The sequence below is a fragment of the Magnusiomyces paraingens genome, assembly GCF_902498895.1.
Source record: "Magnusiomyces paraingens strain CBS 517.90 genome assembly, contig: contig4, whole genome shotgun sequence".
Taxonomy (NCBI): Eukaryota; Fungi; Ascomycota; class Dipodascomycetes; order Dipodascales; family Dipodascaceae; genus Magnusiomyces; species Magnusiomyces paraingens.
Genome location: NW_022474070.1, coordinates 1,413,353 through 1,431,483, shown reverse-complemented (window position 1 = coordinate 1,431,483; position 18,131 = coordinate 1,413,353). Strand labels below are relative to the sequence as shown.

At 38.7% G+C, this 18,131-nt stretch overlaps 7 protein-coding genes across 7 annotated transcripts; 4 read left to right on the top strand and 3 right to left on the bottom strand.

Moving 5' to 3' along the window:
* Positions 1–310: 310 nt before the first annotated feature.
* On the top strand, positions 311–1,276 carry SAPINGB_P005224 (uncharacterized protein; the record flags this gene model as incomplete). The annotated part of the gene is made up of 1 exon (XM_031999939.1): positions 311–1,276. One exon carries the CDS (start codon positions 311–313, stop codon positions 1,274–1,276), a length of 966 nt encoding a protein of 321 aa, XP_031855830.1.
* A 274-nt stretch (positions 1,277–1,550) lies between these two features.
* On the bottom strand, positions 1,551–2,798 carry SAPINGB_P005223 (uncharacterized protein; the record flags this gene model as incomplete). Its single annotated transcript, XM_031999938.1, has 1 exon — positions 1,551–2,798. The coding sequence occupies one exon, from the start codon at positions 2,796–2,798 to the stop codon at positions 1,551–1,553; it is 1,248 nt and encodes a 415-aa protein (XP_031855829.1).
* Positions 2,799–4,069: 1,271 nt separating this feature from the next.
* Positions 4,070–5,938, top strand: SAPINGB_P005222 (uncharacterized protein; the record flags this gene model as incomplete). Its single annotated transcript, XM_031999937.1, has 1 exon — positions 4,070–5,938. The coding sequence occupies one exon, from the start codon at positions 4,070–4,072 to the stop codon at positions 5,936–5,938; it is 1,869 nt and encodes a 622-aa protein (XP_031855828.1).
* A 1,455-nt stretch (positions 5,939–7,393) lies between these two features.
* On the top strand, positions 7,394–8,695 carry SAPINGB_P005221 (uncharacterized protein; the record flags this gene model as incomplete). Its single annotated transcript, XM_031999936.1, has 1 exon — positions 7,394–8,695. One exon carries the CDS (start codon positions 7,394–7,396, stop codon positions 8,693–8,695), a length of 1,302 nt encoding a protein of 433 aa, XP_031855827.1.
* Positions 8,696–9,163: 468 nt separating this feature from the next.
* On the top strand, positions 9,164–10,840 carry SAPINGB_P005220 (uncharacterized protein; the record flags this gene model as incomplete). Its single annotated transcript, XM_031999935.1, has 1 exon — positions 9,164–10,840. The coding sequence occupies one exon, from the start codon at positions 9,164–9,166 to the stop codon at positions 10,838–10,840; it is 1,677 nt and encodes a 558-aa protein (XP_031855826.1).
* Positions 10,841–12,036: 1,196 nt separating this feature from the next.
* On the bottom strand, positions 12,037–12,776 carry SAPINGB_P005219 (uncharacterized protein; the record flags this gene model as incomplete). The annotated part of the gene is made up of 2 exons (XM_031999934.1): positions 12,037–12,632; positions 12,731–12,776. The coding sequence occupies 2 exons, from the start codon at positions 12,774–12,776 to the stop codon at positions 12,037–12,039; spliced, it is 642 nt and encodes a 213-aa protein (XP_031855825.1).
* Positions 12,777–13,272: 496 nt separating this feature from the next.
* On the bottom strand, positions 13,273–17,843 carry SAPINGB_P005218 (uncharacterized protein; the record flags this gene model as incomplete). Its single annotated transcript, XM_031999933.1, has 2 exons — positions 13,273–17,585; positions 17,657–17,843. 2 exons carry the CDS (start codon positions 17,841–17,843, stop codon positions 13,273–13,275), a joined length of 4,500 nt encoding a protein of 1,499 aa, XP_031855824.1.
* Between the last annotated feature and the right edge of the window lie 288 nt (positions 17,844–18,131).

Below are 18,131 nucleotides of genomic sequence, written 5' to 3'. Positions count from 1 at the left end.
ATTATTATTATTATTATTAAGAAAAAAAAAAATAGCCCACTACCTTTTATATAATATAAATACTCAACCTTTTCCCCTTCCCCTTCCTCTTCCTTTTACTTTTTTTTTTAATTTTTTTTTTTCTCTTAACACAAATTTATTAACCAATTTCACAACGTTGTCGTCTGCTCGTACTTCTTCCATCTTCTTCAAGTCGTCAACCAGACTAGCCGCCTTTGCCTCTGTCCTGTCTGTTACCCCCGACTCTTTGAGCCCTCAAAAAAAAAAACTTCTTTCAACAACTACAACTTCTTCTTCTACCACATCTAAAATGACCCACCACCGCGTCGTTATCATTGGCTCTGGCCCTGCTGCTCACACCGCTGCCATCTACCTGGCTCGTGCAGAAATTAAACCCACTCTCTTTGAAGGTATGCTTGCCAATGGCATTGCTGCTGGTGGTCAACTCACTACCACTACTGAGATTGAGAATTTCCCCGGTTTCCCAGGAGGTATTTCCGGCACTGAACTTATGGATAATATGCGTAAGCAATCCGAAAATTTCGGAACTGAAATCATTACAGAAACTGTGGCCAAACTTGATCTCTCTCAACGCCCCTTCAAACTCTGGACTGAATACAATGAAACTGAAGAACCCCAAACTGCAGATGCAATCATTCTTGCTACTGGCGCATCTGCCCGCCGTATGAACCTCCCTGGTGAAGATACCTACTGGCAAGCTGGCATTTCTGCATGCGCTGTGTGCGATGGTGCTGTGCCCATTTTTAGAAATAAGCCCCTGGCCGTTATTGGTGGTGGTGATTCTGCTGCTGAAGAGGCTATTTTTTTGACCAAGTATGGATCCAAGGTTTTCGTTCTTGTTCGTAAGGATAAGCTACGTGCTTCTACCATTATGCAGAAACGTCTGCTGTCACACCCTAAAGTCGAAGTACTTTTCAATACAGAAGCTACTGAGGCTTGCGGTGATGGTAAGCTTCTCCAGAGTCTGACCATTTTTAACAACAAGACCAATGAAAAGAAGAGCCTTGAGGTCAATGGTCTGTTTTATGCCATTGGTCATATTCCTGCCACTCAGATTGTTGAGGGCCAGGTCGAAACCGATTCTGAAGGTTACGTTAAGACTATCCCAGGATCGGCCCTGACATCTATCAAGGGCTTTTTCGCTGCAGGTGATGTCCAGGACAAGAGATACCGACAGGCCATCACTTCAGCCGGTACTGGATGCATGGCTGCTCTTGACTGTGAAAAGTTCTTGACTGAGGAAGGTGAACTCTAATTGTAAGAATGTGTATGTAAACCCATAATATTGTTTTTTTAGAATTTTTTTTTTTTAATTAAATTAAAGAGATAAACGTATATAAATAAAAATAAATAAAAATAAATAAAAATAAATAAAAATAAATAAAAATAAATAAAAATAAATAAAAATAAATAAAAATAAATAAAAATAAATAAAAATAATGAATAAATTAAAAATAATAAAAAAAAAAGAAACCTTAACCCAAAAGTAAAATAGTATAAAATATAAAACTAAACTAAACTAAACTAAATCATCTTCTTCTGCTATACGAGCTAAGCGTATCAATTTCCTCCTCAAGACGACGGATCGCCGAATGAGTTTCCTCCAAATCATGATTCAACCGGTCACGTTCACTAATCAGGTTCTGTTCCCATTGACGGAATCTTTGTTCCTCAACACGGACCTGGTTAGTAAAAGTTTTACGAAGTTCTTCTTCTTCCTTTTTATACTTTGGGTTATCCCATTTGCGAGGACGAGGGTCTCCAAGTTTCCTAGTTTCCATTTGTTTGGAACGATAGTTTTCATAATGGACATCTTCAGTAGATTGTACCAAGTCTAACATGTGGGACCGAATTAGCAATAATCTTAGCTTAAGGAAATCGCAATGATTATCATTTTCTACTTCTGCAACACCCCACAAGTACTTGCGACCTAAAACAATAGCACCATCTTCGGGTCGTTCCACCACATTCTCAGATCCAATCACACTAAATGGCATAGCATCAATTAGCTCACGAATAGCCTTAGCTTCAGAAGTAGCCATGGGATCTGGTTGTGTAGAACCATCAGCAGGTCCCGTAGGATCATAGTAACCATGAGGGTCCACAACAGCAGGATCATCAATGGTAGGAGTATAAATGTGGATTTTTTGGGCATCAAGAATCTCACGGATACGTCTCTTAAAGTCATGAATCTCCTGAGGGCTAAGGGTATCGGCCTTGGCAATGACAGGTATCAGGTTGACTCTGGTGGATAAGTTGCGCATAGCTTCAATATCCAAAGGTTTGAGTGAATGGCCTGTAGGGCGGATAAAGTAGAGACAAGCATGGACACGCATATCAATGATACTTCTTCTATCAGGTTGTTGTTCCTGGCGAAGGAAAGCTTCATGCTGATCGTCAAGGAATTCCACAATTGGTTGCCATGCCTCTTTATTGTTTACATTATCTCCAAACCCTGGGGTGTCAATTACATTCAATCGGAGATGGAATCCTCGTTCTTCAAGGTCTGCCTTGGTAATACCAATTTCCACCGTTTTACGGATAGGGGTATGGAACCGTTGTTTATTGTCAACATAAGACTTGACAGTGGTAGCAAATAGTGTGTTAACAAATGTGGTTTTGCCTAACCCAGACTCACCTGCCACCATGATGGTAAAAGTTGCACCACGCTTGGCTACAATTTTGTACCGTTGGTTGGGCAGGTTTGCTACTCCGATTTGAATATCTGGGTTAATTAGCGAATCGCCGAGACTATTAAGAGTGTGTAGAGCTGCCATAGATGGGAATAGTGGTTGAGATGGAAGTATAAAGTAAGTAAATAAGTGAGTGAGTAACTAAGTAAATAGGCTGGTTGGTTGGTTGGTTGGTTGGTTGGTTGGTTGGTATGGGAAAAAAGGGGGGGTGTATGTGTGTATGTGTGTGTGGATTGTTTGTTTATTTTGTTAGATGGCGTGTGAAAAAAAAAAAAAAAAAGGAGGTTTTAAAGGTGAAAATGCAGGGGCTGTTACTATTTAAGTAGTACTAAAGGTATTGTTGTTAATAAAATCATATGATATAAATCTTTATTCTTAACTCTTATGTCTTATATCATATATATTATATTTATTATATGAAATAACCCTATAATCTTTATTCTTAAGTATTATTTACGTAATCCCGAACCAAAACCCAGCTCAGACCCCCCCTCCTCCACCTCAATTCTCCCTCTCAATTTTTCCCTCCCAATTCTCAATTCACCATTTCTCTTTCTTTTCTCTTCCAAAAAACACCGCTTAATTTTCTCACTTGCCACCAAAACTTTTTTTTTTTTACCCTTCCCTTCTAACCAACCACATACACTTTTTTTTTTTTTTTTTTTTTTTTTTTTTTTTTTTCCTTCTTTCTTTCTTTCTTTCTTTTCTTATACTCTATTAAAACTAACCGACCAACCAACTAACTAACTGGCTGGCTGGAACAACTATTCTTTTAAATTTTTTTCATTTTACCCCTACCCTCCTAAGTTTGCCTTAAATTAATGACAATCGTTGTTCCGCCATCTCTCATGGCCCGGACTTGTCTGTTTCAACCACAAACTGCGGTGAATGCTACAGCCCGGGCTATGATGATGAGCAGTAGGCACTCTGCAACAACAGGACTACTCCTCTGGAAACCCCCCGCGCACCGCCGTCTACTCTCTTCTTCTTCCTCCTCTTCTTCTTTTTCCTCTTCTGTTTTGTCACACAAATTCCGGACCCAAACGCCGGAGTTCAAATCAAATCAACAAACTCGTCATTATCATTATCAACAAGAACAACATCAACAACAATATAAACAACAATCATTAATACTATTAAAATCATGGACTCGTGGTTCAAAGTTGACGAGTCATCAACAATTGATGCTGAAATCGCCAAATGCCATTACTCGGTCATTTCATTCTTCTCGTTTTATTTACAATGAAAAACCTGCTTCAAATAATAATAATAATAATAATAATAATAATAATAACCAGCAACAACAACAACAACCTCAACCTCCAAACCAAAACATCTATACCATCATCGGCCTTATGCTTCTCGGCATGTTCCTGCTCCAGCTTAGCACTGAATCTCTTAGCCCAGCACTTACATGGGAAGAATTCCGTACAAACTTTTTGGACCGTGGATTGGTTGAGAAAATTACTGTTGTGAACCGTTCGATGGCCCGTGTCCAGCTCCGTCATACAAACTCATCTGGTTTTGGTGGCAGTTCTCCCTCTGTTGTTTTGTTTACCATTGGCTCTGTTGATTCGTTTGAGCGTAAGCTTGAAGAGGCCCAGAATGAACTGGGTATCCCCTCTGCTGAACGTGTCCCTGTGTATTATACCACTGAAGGCTCTCTCATGTCATCCTTATTTGCTTTCCTTCCCACCATTCTTTTGATTGCCGGTATTTGGTACATTTCCAAACGTGGTGCCCAAGGCCTTGGTGGCGGTGGTGGCATTTTCGGTGTCGGCAAGTCAAAGGCTAAACTGTTTAACCAAGAAACTGATATCAAGGTCAAGTTTAAAGATGTGGCTGGTATGGACGAAGCTAAAGTTGAAATTATGGAGTTTGTCAATTTCTTGAAAGATCCTAAAAAGTACGAAAGATTGGGTGCCAAGATCCCCCGTGGTGCTATTCTCTCTGGTCCTCCTGGTACCGGTAAGACCCTTGTAGCCAAGGCGACTGCAGGTGAGGCCGGTGTTCCATTTTTGTCAGTTTCTGGTTCAGAGTTTGTTGAAATGTTTGTTGGTGTTGGTGCATCACGTGTTCGTGATTTGTTCAAGACTGCTCGTAAAATGGCCCCCAGTATTATTTTCATTGATGAGATTGATGCCATTGGCAAAGCCCGTGGTCAAGGTGGGTCCTTTGGTGGTAATGATGAGAGAGAGTCAACTTTGAATCAACTTCTTGTTGAGATGGATGGATTTTCTTCTTCTGACCATGTTGTGGTACTTGCTGGTACTAATCGTCCGGATATTTTGGATCCTGCGTTGCTCCGTCCTGGTCGTTTTGATCGCCATATTTCCATTGACAAGCCTGACATTGAGGGTCGCAAGGCCATTTTCCAAGTATACTTGTCCAAGATTAAGACTCAATTAGATATTAAGGATTTGAGTGGTCGTCTTGCTGCATTGACACCTGGGTTTGCAGGTGCTGATGTTGCCAACTGTGTGAATGAGGCTGCATTGATTGCTGCTCGTAAGGGTGCGCATTATGTGTTGATTGAGCATTTTGAGCAAGCCATTGAGAGAGTAATTGCTGGATTAGAGAAGAAATCTCGTGTGTTGAGTGCTGAGGAGCGCCGCACTGTTGCATACCATGAGGCTGGACATGCTATTTGTGGGTGGTATTTTAAGTTTGCAGACCCCCTATTGAAGGTTTCTATTATTCCTCGTGGTCAGGGAGCTTTAGGATATGCACAATATCTTCCTCCTGATTTGCAATTGCTTAGTACTGAGGAATTGAGTGACCGGATGGCCATGACACTTGGAGGTCGTGTATCTGAAGAGATTCACTTTGACACTGTTACTAGTGGAGCTAGTGATGATTTCAAGAAGGTGACAGCTATGGCATCCAATATGGTTTTACGATGGGGGATGTCAGAGCGTGTTGGATGGTTAAATTATGCTGATAGCAATGATTCACAGTTTAGTAAGCCCTTTAGTGAGAAGACTGGAGAGTTGATTGATGATGAGGTTCGACGTATAGTTGAGGAGGCTCATGATAAGTGTGATAAGTTGTTAAGATCTAAGCTTCCTGAGATTAAGAAGGTAGCTGAGGAGTTGTTAACTAAGGAGGTGATTACACGTGAGGATATGATTCGATTACTTGGACCACGGCCATTCCCTGAGCGGAATGATGCATTTGACAAGTATTTGGATAAGACCAAGTTGAACAATGAGAAGGAGAATTAGAGATAAAGAGATAAAGATAAAGAAAGTATATTAATTTTGTGTATATAATTGAAGTTACTACTATTTGTAAAGAAGATAACTTTGGAAGAGTTATTTTAAAATAACTTTGAAAATAAAGTTCTTTTAAGGGTTAGGTTTTTTTTGTACTAATGATATATATATTTTGTAAGTTTTTATTTTTTAGTATTTTTTTTTTTTTATATTTAAAGTTGATGGACGTTTGAAATAACCCCCGCACGTGTAAAATTTTCAAGTACTTGAAAAATATAAAAATATAAAAATATAAAAATATAAATAAAAAATAAAGAATAAAGAATAAAAATAAAATCCCGCCCTGGATCACATCAGCCCGATTAAACCCGGCACAACCCGGGTGGTCCAATTATGGCGGCTTTTTTTTTTTTTGTATGTGTATGTGTATGTGTACTAGAGTCATTTATATATATATATATATATAGTCGATAGTGCGGCAATATCAAAAAAATAGAATATAAAAAGAAACAATAAAAAAAAAAAATGGGTAGATTGCAGATTAAAATTTTTTATTTATTTTTTATTTATTTTTATTTTATTTTATTTTATTTTATTTTATTTTATTTTATTTTATTTTATTTAAAAAGAGTCATATCATGATGATGATTATCATTATTAAATTGATATATTTTATTTTTTGAAATTTATTCAATTGATGAGAAAAGAGTCTTTTTTTTTTTTTTTTTTTGAAAATAACATAAAATAAAAATAAATCAATTGATAATTTTTTAATTTAATTTAAATTTTTTTTTTAAAATCCCCGCTTGTTAATTAATTTAATTAATTTATATTTTTAATTTAATTTATTTAATTGTCGTTTTTGTTTTTTTCATTTTTTTCATTTTTTCATTTTTTTTTCTCCACTTTCAAAGATTACATAAGCAACAAAGATTAACTAATCAAATGACTCATCCTTCTATGTACACTTACATAAGTATTTAAATAATTAAATAATATAATTAATAATAAAATAAATTAATAAAATAAATTAATTAAATTTACTCCTCGTATTGGGTGGTAATTCTCTCTCACACACATAAAAAATTTCCTCCTCGGATAGAAGAATAATTAATTTTTTTTTCTTATATATTAAATTAATAAATTAATATAAATTACTATATAAATTAATAACGACTCTTTTTTTTTTTTTTTTTTTTTTTTTTTCTTTAACGTTAAAAACCACCCCACCCTAACCTCCAAAATTATATATTAAAATTATATATATATTTACTTTTATATAGAAAAATTATTATTATTATTATTACTCACACAAAAAAAAAAAAAAAATTCTAAATAAATACCAGCCGGTTTTCCCAAATTTTTTTATTTTTTTTCTATTTTTATTTTATATCTAAATCTAACAACAACAACCACTTCCACCTCCTCCTCCTCACACCTCACAAACCCTCCCTCCCATCAAAAATGCTCAGATCAGCCTCAAGAGCCTTCACAAGAGCCGCCGCTGCTCGCCCTACAATCAACATGGCCCCTAGAATGGCCTCTGCTATTCTTTCGGCAAACAAATCTACCTGGGCTAACGTCCCCCAAGGCCCCCCCGACGCCATTCTCGGTATCACTGAAGCCTTCAAGAAGGACCAATTCCCCCAAAAAATTAATGTCGGTGTCGGTGCCTACCGTGACGATGCAGGCCAGCCTTTTGTCCTTTCTTCAGTCCTCGAAGCTGAAAAGCGTGTCTTGGACCAAAACCTCAATAAAGAATATGCTCCCATCACAGGTATCCCCTCTTTCACTTCTGGCGCTGCTGAACTCGCTTACGGTGAATTCTCTCCTGTCATTACCCAAAACCGTCTCGCTATTACTCAATCTATCTCAGGTACTGGTGCCCTCCGTATTGGCGCTGACTTTGTCTCGCGCTTTTTCGGCAAGAAGAAAATCTATATCCCTAACCCTACCTGGGCTAACCACAAGAACATTTTCAGAGATGCTGGTATGGAAGCTGTTTCGTACCGTTATTACAACAAGGATACCATTGGTCTCGACTTTGAAGGACTTCTTGAAGACCTTCGTCTCGCTGAAGATGGCTCAGCCATTCTTCTTCACGCTTGCGCTCACAACCCCACAGGTGTTGACCCTACCCAAGAGCAATGGCGCCAAATCGCAGAGGTCTTTCAAGAAAAGGGTCACTTCCCCTTTTTCGATATGGCCTACCAGGGTTTTGCCTCTGGTGATATTTCCCGTGATGCTTACGCTGTGAGATACTTTGTTGACCAGGGTTTCCAGATTGCTCTTTGCCAATCTTTTGCTAAAAACATGGGTCTTTACGGTGAACGTGTTGGTGCCTTTTCCCTCGTTGCTGAGTCTCCTGAGGAACGTGCTCGCATTGAGTCTCAACTTAAGATTATCATCCGTCCCATGTACTCTAACCCTCCCATCCATGGTGCCCGCATTGCCTCTGAGATTCTTAATGATGCTATTCTTAAGGCCAAGTGGCTCCAGGAGGTTAAGGATATGGCTGACCGTATGATTTCCATGCGTTCTCTTCTCAAGCAGAACCTCGAGGCTCTTGGTTCTATCAAGAACTGGGACCACGTCACTTCCCAGATTGGTATGTTTTGCTACACTGGTCTGAGCCCGGAGCAGGTTGATAAGCTTGCCCAGGAATACTCTGTCTATGGTACTCGTGATGGCCGTATCTCCATTGCTGGCATTACTTCTGGCAATGTTGCACGTCTTGCTGAGGCCATTCACAACGTTACCAAATAATGAATTAATGAATTGAAAAAAAAAAAAAAAAGAGAAAAGAAAAAGAAATTTCCTTTTTTATTTATTTATTCATTCATTCATTTCATATATATTTATATAAAAACCGTCTGTATACTTGTAAATGACCTTTATGAAATTTAATGAAGTTATGATAAACTGAATGGCTACCAATTGGCTGCGCACATGACCTTTACTTGTTGTTAATATTCTAATCCCACACTATATATATATATACACATACACGTTGGCCTCCTCCTAGAAAGAAAGAGTGAGTGAGAGGGGGGTGGAGGCTTCCTTGTTTGCTTTTTAATCAAAAGGTATAAATAGACACCCTTTTGCCCGTCTTTTATTTATTTTTTTTTATCTTTTTTCTTTTTCTTTCTTTATATACAAAACTTTTTTTTTTTAATCATCCTTTTCTTTTCACTCGTACTCTCTATCACTATCTTATTATTTTTCTTCTTCTAAATGTCAATTACTACTGTCCCTACTACTCCCTTTGATGGGCAAAAACCAGGAACCTCTGGTCTTCGTAAAAAGGTTACCGTGTTCCAACAACCCCACTACACGGAAAACTTTGTTCAAGCACTCTTTGACGCCATTCCGGAAGGAGCCGCTGACGCCACACTCGTCATTGGTGGAGATGGCCGCTTTTATAATGATACAGCTATCCAAGTAATTGCACAGATTGGCGCGGCCAATGGAGTGGCCAAGTTCATTATTGGACAAAATGGTATTCTTTCTACACCCGCTGCATCCCACGTTATCCGCAAATATAAGGCCACTGGTGGTATCATTCTCACGGCCTCGCATAACCCAGGTGGTCCCACTAATGATTTCGGTATCAAGTATAACCTGGCAAATGGAGGCCCTGCACCAGAATCCGTGACAAATAAAATCTATGACTTTACCACAAAAATTACGGAATATAAGACAGTCGCTGACTTGAAAAAAGTCGACCTGGCATCAATTGGCTCGAAAAAATATGGTCCTATCGAGGTCCAGGTCATTGACTCAACTGCAGACTATGTTGCTTATCTAAAGGAAATCTTTGACTTTGACCTTATCAAGAGCTTTTTCAAGGAAAACCCTGACTTTACTGTTCTCTTTGATGCTCTTAATGGTGTCACTGGGCCCTATGGCCGTGCAATTTTCCTTGACGAATTGGGGCTTCCTGAGTCGTCGGTCCAAAATTCTCACCCTAAGCCCGACTTTGGTGGTCTTCACCCGGACCCCAACCTTACCTATGCCCACACTCTGGTTGAGGCTGTTGACAAAAACAATATCCCATTTGGAGCTGCTAGTGATGGTGATGGTGACCGTAATATGATTTATGGTGCTAATACATTTGTGTCACCTGGTGACTCGGTCGCCATCATTGCAGCATATGCAGACAAGTATATTCCCTACTTTAAGAAGACGGGTCTTTATGGTCTTGCACGCAGTATGCCAACATCAGGGGCTCTTGACCTTGTGGCCAAGGCTAAAGGTCTTAACATTTACGAGGTTCCTACTGGATGGAAGTTCTTTGTTGCCCTGTTTGACGCCAAGAAGCTGTCAATTTGCGGCGAGGAGTCATTTGGTACAGGATCTGACCATATCCGTGAAAAGGATGGATTGTGGGCCATTGTTGCATGGCTTAACATTATTGCCGGCATTGGCAAGGAGTCACCCAAGGAGGCATCCATTGCTGCCATTCAGAAGGGGTTTTGGAAAGAATACGGACGCACCTTCTTTACTCGCTACGATTATGAGGAGGTTGCATCTGAGGATGCTGCCAAGGTGATTGCAGATCTTAAGACCAATGTGATTACCAACCAAAAGTCATTTGTTGGGTCGTCAATTGCTGGGGATCTCAAGGTGGTTGAGGCAGATGACTTTTCATATACTGATTTAGATGGTAGTGTTTCGGACCATCAAGGGTTGTATGTCAAGTTTGCCGATGGATCACGTATTGTGGTGCGGTTGTCGGGTACAGGGTCTTCTGGAGCTACGATTCGGTTGTATGTTGAGAAGTATTCTAATGATGAGAAGACTTATGAGTTGAGTGCTCAGGAGTTTTTGAAGGAGAATATTGAAGCAGCTGTTAAGTTTCTTAAGCTTAAGGAGTACATTGGTACTGAGGAGCCTACTGTGAGAACGTAAATTTTAATAGTGAAGTGAATATTTATTTTTGTTTGTTTGTAGTAAAAGTAATTTTTTTTTTTTTTTGATAATAATAATATGGTGTGATTAAAAAAAAAAAAAAAATTTGTATGTGTGTGGAACAATAAGAAATCTTTGGAACTTTGGAATTGATAGAAGAAGAAGAAGAAGAAGAAGAAGAAGAAGAAGAAGAAAAAAAATAAAAATGTGGGTAGTGGATGTGGATTTAAGCGTGATATATATGAATTATTATGATGATGATAATGATTATGATTATGATACCATTACATGGAATAAATAAAATTTAAAAAATAAAAACACAAATAAAAAGAAGAAGAAGAAGAAAAATCAAATTTAAATGTATATATAAACAATCAAATGTATATATTTTTTTCCAATTGGAGGTTGTTATCATTGTGACAGTACAAAATTGTTGATTTAAACTAAATAAATAAGCGAAAACCCTAACCCTGATGGGAATACTCGACATTATGGAAAGTGGGCGATATGAGGAGTACAGAAGCGTGGTGGTGTTAATGATAAAAAAAAATTAAATTAAATTAAATTAAATTAAATAAATAAAAGATGGAGAGAGAAAAAAAAAGGTTAGGGTTAAGGTTAGGGTAGAAAATAATAAATTAAAGCATAAGTTATAAAAAGTAAGAAATAAGAAATAAGAAATAAGAAATAAGGTATAAGTACTTTATTTATTTTTTTTTTTTATTTTTTTTAAATGTAAATAAAAATAAGGGGAAAAAAAAAAAAAAAAAATTCTGGGTTTTTAACCGCTTAGATTGATTAGTAGTAGTAGTAGTAGTAGTAGTTTAAATGGTAGATAATTTTTTTTTTTTTTTTCAGAGATAAAAAATAAAAATCTAATCAATATATATATATATATATATATATATATGGATTGTTAAGATAATATCAATTTAACATATTTTTTAATTTTTAATTTCATTTAAATTTCAAAAAGATATTTATTTATTTATTTTTTTTTTTTTTTTCAATTACTGATTAATAAAAAAAAACCATATATATATATATATATATATATATATAGATATACTAAAAAAAATAAAAGAATGTATTTTTTTTGTCTTATAAATGTCATTTTCAATTGGACTTTTGAACATCAATTAATCATTAAATCAATTAATCAATTCATTCATCCATCCATTCATCCATCCATCCATTTAAACACGCTTCGAAGCTTTTGTAGTTCCAACTTTAGCACCTGTTGCTTTCTTCTTCTCACTCTTTACTTCTTCTTCCTTCTTTTCAGTAGTAGCTGCAGTAGCAGCTGCCAATTCTTCTTGTTCTTCTTGCATTGCCTTTTCCCAAACCTTCTTATCTTCATGTTCTGCCCAATATTGTCCGACTTGAAGACCCACAACTCCTAAAAATGTAAATACAATCATAACCTGAGATGCAGCAATTACATTAATTCCAGTCTGTTCATCAACATCCCCCCATTCACGAGCAGCAGCACTTCGAACTCCAACACGAAGATTAGTTAAATAAATAACAATCCCAACCATATATAAAAATAATGAAGCACCATCAAATAATTTATTGGATTCAGAAGGCTTATAAAGCTTAAGGAAAAGACCAACCAATCCTAATGCCGCTATCGCATGATGTACATGATACAAAAATGCAGGAAGATTGGCCCATTGTTGATAATGTGCAAGTGAATGTGCAAATGCTTCTGAAAGTGCAGGACGATGCCACAATGTATAGTAATCATATGCCCAGTTAGAGTACAAGACTCCAAGTGAAAACGAAACAGCTAATTAATTCCACCACAACCACACACAACCTTAAGTTAGTTTCTTTTATATATTCTTCTTCTTCAAAGAAAAAAAAGCCTTTCTAGTTTTAACTTACCGCCAATAATGAGACCTGTTGAAAAAGAGGTTGCTGAAGTAGGCATTTTTTAAAAAAAAAATGTTGCTATTGCTATTGCTATTGCTATTGCTATTGCTCTTGCTCTTGCTGCTGCTGCTGCTGCTGCTGCTGTTGCTACTGAGGTTTTTTTTTTTTGTTTTAACAAAAAAAATTTTTTTTAAATGTTTTGGAAATCAACAAACAGTAGTAGTTGGTAAGAAGAAGACAAAAAGGGGGGAGGATGGGAGGGGAAAGGCTGGTGGTGATGTTTTTTTTTTTTTTTTTTTTTTTTTTTTTTTTTATTTTGCTACTATCTTATTTAGGCGCGCATCCAGCCCAACAATAATCCTCCCCACGGCTACTGCCACGCACCCTTTTTTTCTATCTCTTGCATCATTTTCACATTCACATTCACATTCACATTCACATCCTTCTTTGGGTCTTTTGCAACAGATTCACATTAATTCATTCATCTATTTACATCATTTATTTTATTTTATGATTTTATTATTTTATTATTTTATTTTATTTTATTTTCTCATCTACATTGCATTCCGGAATGCCTCACTAATGTCCGTGTCTGTAAAATCAATCTTACACACGTACCCAGAATCTCCAGCCATGCTATAATACCGCTCAATGTACGGCCGGAACCGTCGCACAATCCCTGTAAACTCACGCTCTGTTTCAGCCCAAACCTTGCCCACAAGCTTTCTACTAGTACTCATTGCGGCCGCACTTGTAGATCCAACTGTTGATCCTCCTGTTCCTGCTACTCCACCACCACTAGGTGTCGATGCACCTCCAGTCTCCTCCATAAAGTGCTTTTCTACCCGCTTGTGCAGTACCTCCAACGATTTGCGCAATTCCTTAGCATCAAAGTTGATTAATATCTTCTTTAACGCGCTCCGATTTAGCCCAGGCTTACGGGCAGGACTATCGTCTGGGTTCTTGCGCAGAGCTTGCTCAACATTATCCAGAAAATCCATAAACTTGCCAAACGGCCGATGCAGCACAAACTCAACATACATCTGCATCTCTTTATAGTAAATGGTACTCGCCGCATCCCGCAGACTGTGAATTGCTGTGTTGCTTCTATCAAACGTCAGCAACCCATCCAAAAACACATTCATATTCTCAATCATCAGAATGTGGTAGTTCATCTTTTGTTTATCTTCGTAGTCAATATCTCCACCTCCAGACTTGCCTTCCAAACCAACTCCTGAAATATCTCCCTGCGACATTGAAGCCTTGGCCTTTTGCAAAGTATTAATAATCGCCTTACCCAACTTATCATATCCGTTATTCACAAGACTTCTCACTCCAAGCTCATTCGCACTTATTACCTTGGTCCCAGCAACTTCATGTGCAAGATCATACTCAACACGCTGGCAAAACACGGAAAACACTCGCACAGCAGAAATCGGACCAGACCGTTTCTTACTGCTAATGTGGGTCTGCCCAATCTTGGCCACTTGGTCATTAATATATGCGTTCCAAATCCCAACAACGCGGTCACGAAGGCGCTGGTACAAGAGATTTAAAAAGTCCAAATTTGTTGTTTGCAAGTCCCTCAAAACAATGTCCAATGCTGTAACAACCGCAGGACAATCCATCACACTCTTCTCTAATATATCTGAAGCAAACCGCACCATTTGCTCATGCAAAGGACTAAATATTCCAGACATCAAGTTGAGCAAATCTTGCGCCTTGGTCCGGTCAGAATCAATCCCGTAAATTTTCTCTTCTAAATGATTGGCTTCAATTTGGCGTTTTGCCAACGGAGCCGCCTTGATAAACTCAGGGAATCGTAGCCCAGAAAACGACGACAAATGGTAAACCTCAATCAAAATCACCTGCTGCTTAATCACAAGCGATTTAACGTTACGAATCGCCTTAACTATGCTGTTCTTTACAGTTCCTGGCTTCATCAGTAGCGATAAGTTACTCGAATCACCATTAATATGCGAAGAAGAAGATGACGCAATAGTATTGTTGCGGTCAATGCCCTTGTCGTTATGCGTCTTGATCTTGGCCAATGTTTGCGATCGAATAAGCTTGGTGGTGCTTGCACTATTAGAAATCATAGTGCTAGTAATAGAGCCCCCCATAGAATGTGACTCAAACCCATCCTTGGACAAGAACAAGTTTTCAGCAAATGTATTAATCTTGCCAATCAAGCGCGTCCACTTGGCAAAGTATGCCTTCAATGTTTCTTCGTAGTATCCCTTGACAAGGTTCTCATAGCTTCTCAAAATGTTGAAATAATTGAGTTCATCGATATCCTTAACAAAAAGAATGACTGCAGATAACGGAACAAGTCTTTTGTAAATGCCCTCTTCAATTGTAATGATAGTTGGCTCAGCATTGGCCCCCTTGTTAGGAGCAATCTGGTTCTCAGCTTCTGAAATCGCCACTGAAACCCGCTGGTCAACACTCGTTTTAACTTTTTGCATAAAGTTGGCTGCCGCTTGCTCGTAAATATGTCTCTTTTCTTTAAGCGCCCTCATATTTCCAAGAGAGTTTGCTGGCTCATCAACAGTCTTGGAAGATGATCGGACAGCTTTAACTGCACCATACAAGTCAATCAACACGTCTTCAATAACTGGCAAGTCCCTGTTGGACTGCAGGCTGTACGAGTTCAGGCCATTGAGAGAGTTGTTGGATAACGTAACTGTATGAATAATATCATTGAGCTCCGTCCACAAAACCTTTTGATTGCGGGTTTGAACTTGCAGACCCTGGCCTTGGCCTTCAATATGTGAGATTTGGTCTGCAAAACTGCCAAGCTGGACAGAAAAAAATGCAAACATGGCTTCCAGTCGGTCGCACTCTTTGATGGCATGCTCCAAGCTCACATCAAGACTATCAAGACGGTCATCAAGGTCGACAATATTACGCAACTTTTGAGTTTCCAACGACGCAATCTCGTTTGAAATCTTGTACTCCAAAATCTGTACGTCGTTGCGACCTGTCCAATTGAGCTCTTCAAGAGTCTCTTCAATCACGGATGCATTATTTGCCGCAATGAAGGTCATTCTGGAGCGCATTAGCTCATTCTTCCGAGCTTGTTCGGTCGAGTTTAAGGAATCAGCGTCGCTTGCAACTGAAGCCTGAGACTTGTTAGAGTGCTCAGTCTCTACATTAAACTTGACAAGGTTTTTCTTTTCAGATTGTTGTTCATCAGCAGGAACAGCTCCCGAAGCTTCCTCTTCATGCTCATCTTCTGGTTCTGGTTCTGATTCTGATTCTGATTCTGGTTCTTGTTCTGGTTCTGGTTCAGGCTCAGGCTCAAGTTCTTCTTCTTCACGGCGTCGAGCAAACACCTTAATGCTTTGGATTGAAGATCTTCTATTCAAGGGCTGGAACACAATACCACTAGCTAACCCATTGGGATCATTAGGATCAATAGGTTCTTCCTCAGACTTGGCGCTTGGTTCATTAAACTGTTCTTCAACAACCCGTGGAGCGTCAGAATTTGAAAAGTTGATATTACTGGGTGCTTTAGCAAATTCAGGGGAATGAAACTGGATGGGGTTTTCGTCACTATTGAGGGTAATTGCTGGAACAATGATAGTAGGGGGAGTTTGTGGTTGTGAAACCTGTACAGGTTCAGGGTTGATATTAATCATAGATTTAGGTGGTGCCTGCTGGTGCACAGGCCCAGAGTTGATATTAACCATGGATTTGGGTGGTGCTTGTTGTACAGGCTCAGATGCGATATCAATCATGGATCTGGTGACAGGCGGAACAGTAGGAGTAGGTCCAGCTCCAACCACCTTGGCTGCAGAAGCTGCAGAGGCAGCTGCAGAGGCAGCTGCAATTGCTGCGCTGGTAGCACCAGCAGCTCCTAAAGCAGCAACAGAGGCCGCAGTGATTCCATCCTTTTTAGAAGATGCCGGAGGAACATTGGTCAGGTTCATTTGGCTGCGAGAGCTGGGGATACTCATGGGTGAAGGACCGCCAGCAACAACCTTCATTCTAGGCTGAGACTCCACCCTACGAATTTGCTGATTCCGCGAGCTAGACTTGGGTGGAATAGTGACACTGTCTTGACTTTGGGCAAGCTGATTATTCCCATAAAAGGCTCCCATACTATTATGGCCCGCTTCCTTTTGAAACTGGGGTGGCGGTTGTTGAGACCCTGAAAGTGGCACACTCGGAGACCGTTCTGTCTGTCGGTTCAAAGGTTGAATAGTCCCTGCAGATCCAGGTCTTCGATTCGAAGGTATTTGGCCAGTAGTACCTGAAAGGACATGTGAAGCTCCGACACTAGGCCGTCTTTCTCGTTGGTTTGCTAGAGCATTTTGAGCACCAATGCTAGGGCGTCTTTCAGATGAAGGTCGTGGCTGTTGAATAGGAATAGTAGGCGAATGGTGGATTTGCACAGCAGCTACAGCTGAATGAGAGTGAGATGGGGTTGGAGGACCACCGGAACGAGAAGAATGAGGGCTTCCAGGAGGTGTTCCAAAGTTATCAAAGTTAATTAGCTCAGGGACTTTTCCTCCTGTATACTTTGTATAGATTCGAATGATACTGTTTATAAAAACGGCCTTTTCACGGGCAGAATGGGTATTCCAATAGTAATGTTTGCCGAGATTCATGATAAATCCAGTGGGGACAAGAGCATCATTTTCAATGGAAGTCAGTTCTTCGAGGTTCCACGTTTTGCCGATTTGGAAAGTTAAATCCGGGTTTTGGCGTGCCTTGTGAACACGGACACGGCCACTTAAGCGAACTGAAATGATGAGAATACGGCTCTTCTTGAAAGATTCTTGTTGGTTGGGGGGTGGGCGACTATATGGATACTGGGAATCTTCAGTAATTCTAACATGAGTGATATAAGTTTCAATCACTAGACTTGTTAGCATGAATGGGCAGTTTTAGGAGAAAGTTAAAAAAAAATTTAACAACTCAATAACTTACATCGATTGGATTGGTCCTTTTTTGAAAAACATGACTGAATGATTCCTTTTTTATCAGAATCATACTGGGCTGCTAAAACGCTCATTTCTTGTTGTTCGGGGCTTTTGGGGGGATCAGTCATGTCGGTGCTTGCTGTTGGTGTATGGGTATGGGCACCAGTTGGTGCGTTATTTACTGGTGATTGCATGTTGTATATGGAATGAATATGGAATGGTACAAAGAAAAAAAAAATGAAAAATGAAAAATGAAAAATGAAAAATGAAAAATGAAAAATGAAAAATAAAGAGAGATATTTAACCAATTTCAATAAAGAATTCTTTTTTATTCAATTAAAATGTATTTGAAAATCATAGAGGGGGTTTGGTTTATATGAGTTGTTTGTTGTCTTTAAGAATGGATAAAAAAAAAAAAAAAAAAAAAAAAGCTGTGTGGAAATTCCAGGTGGCAGGTTAAAAAATAAAAAGACAAAAATTTG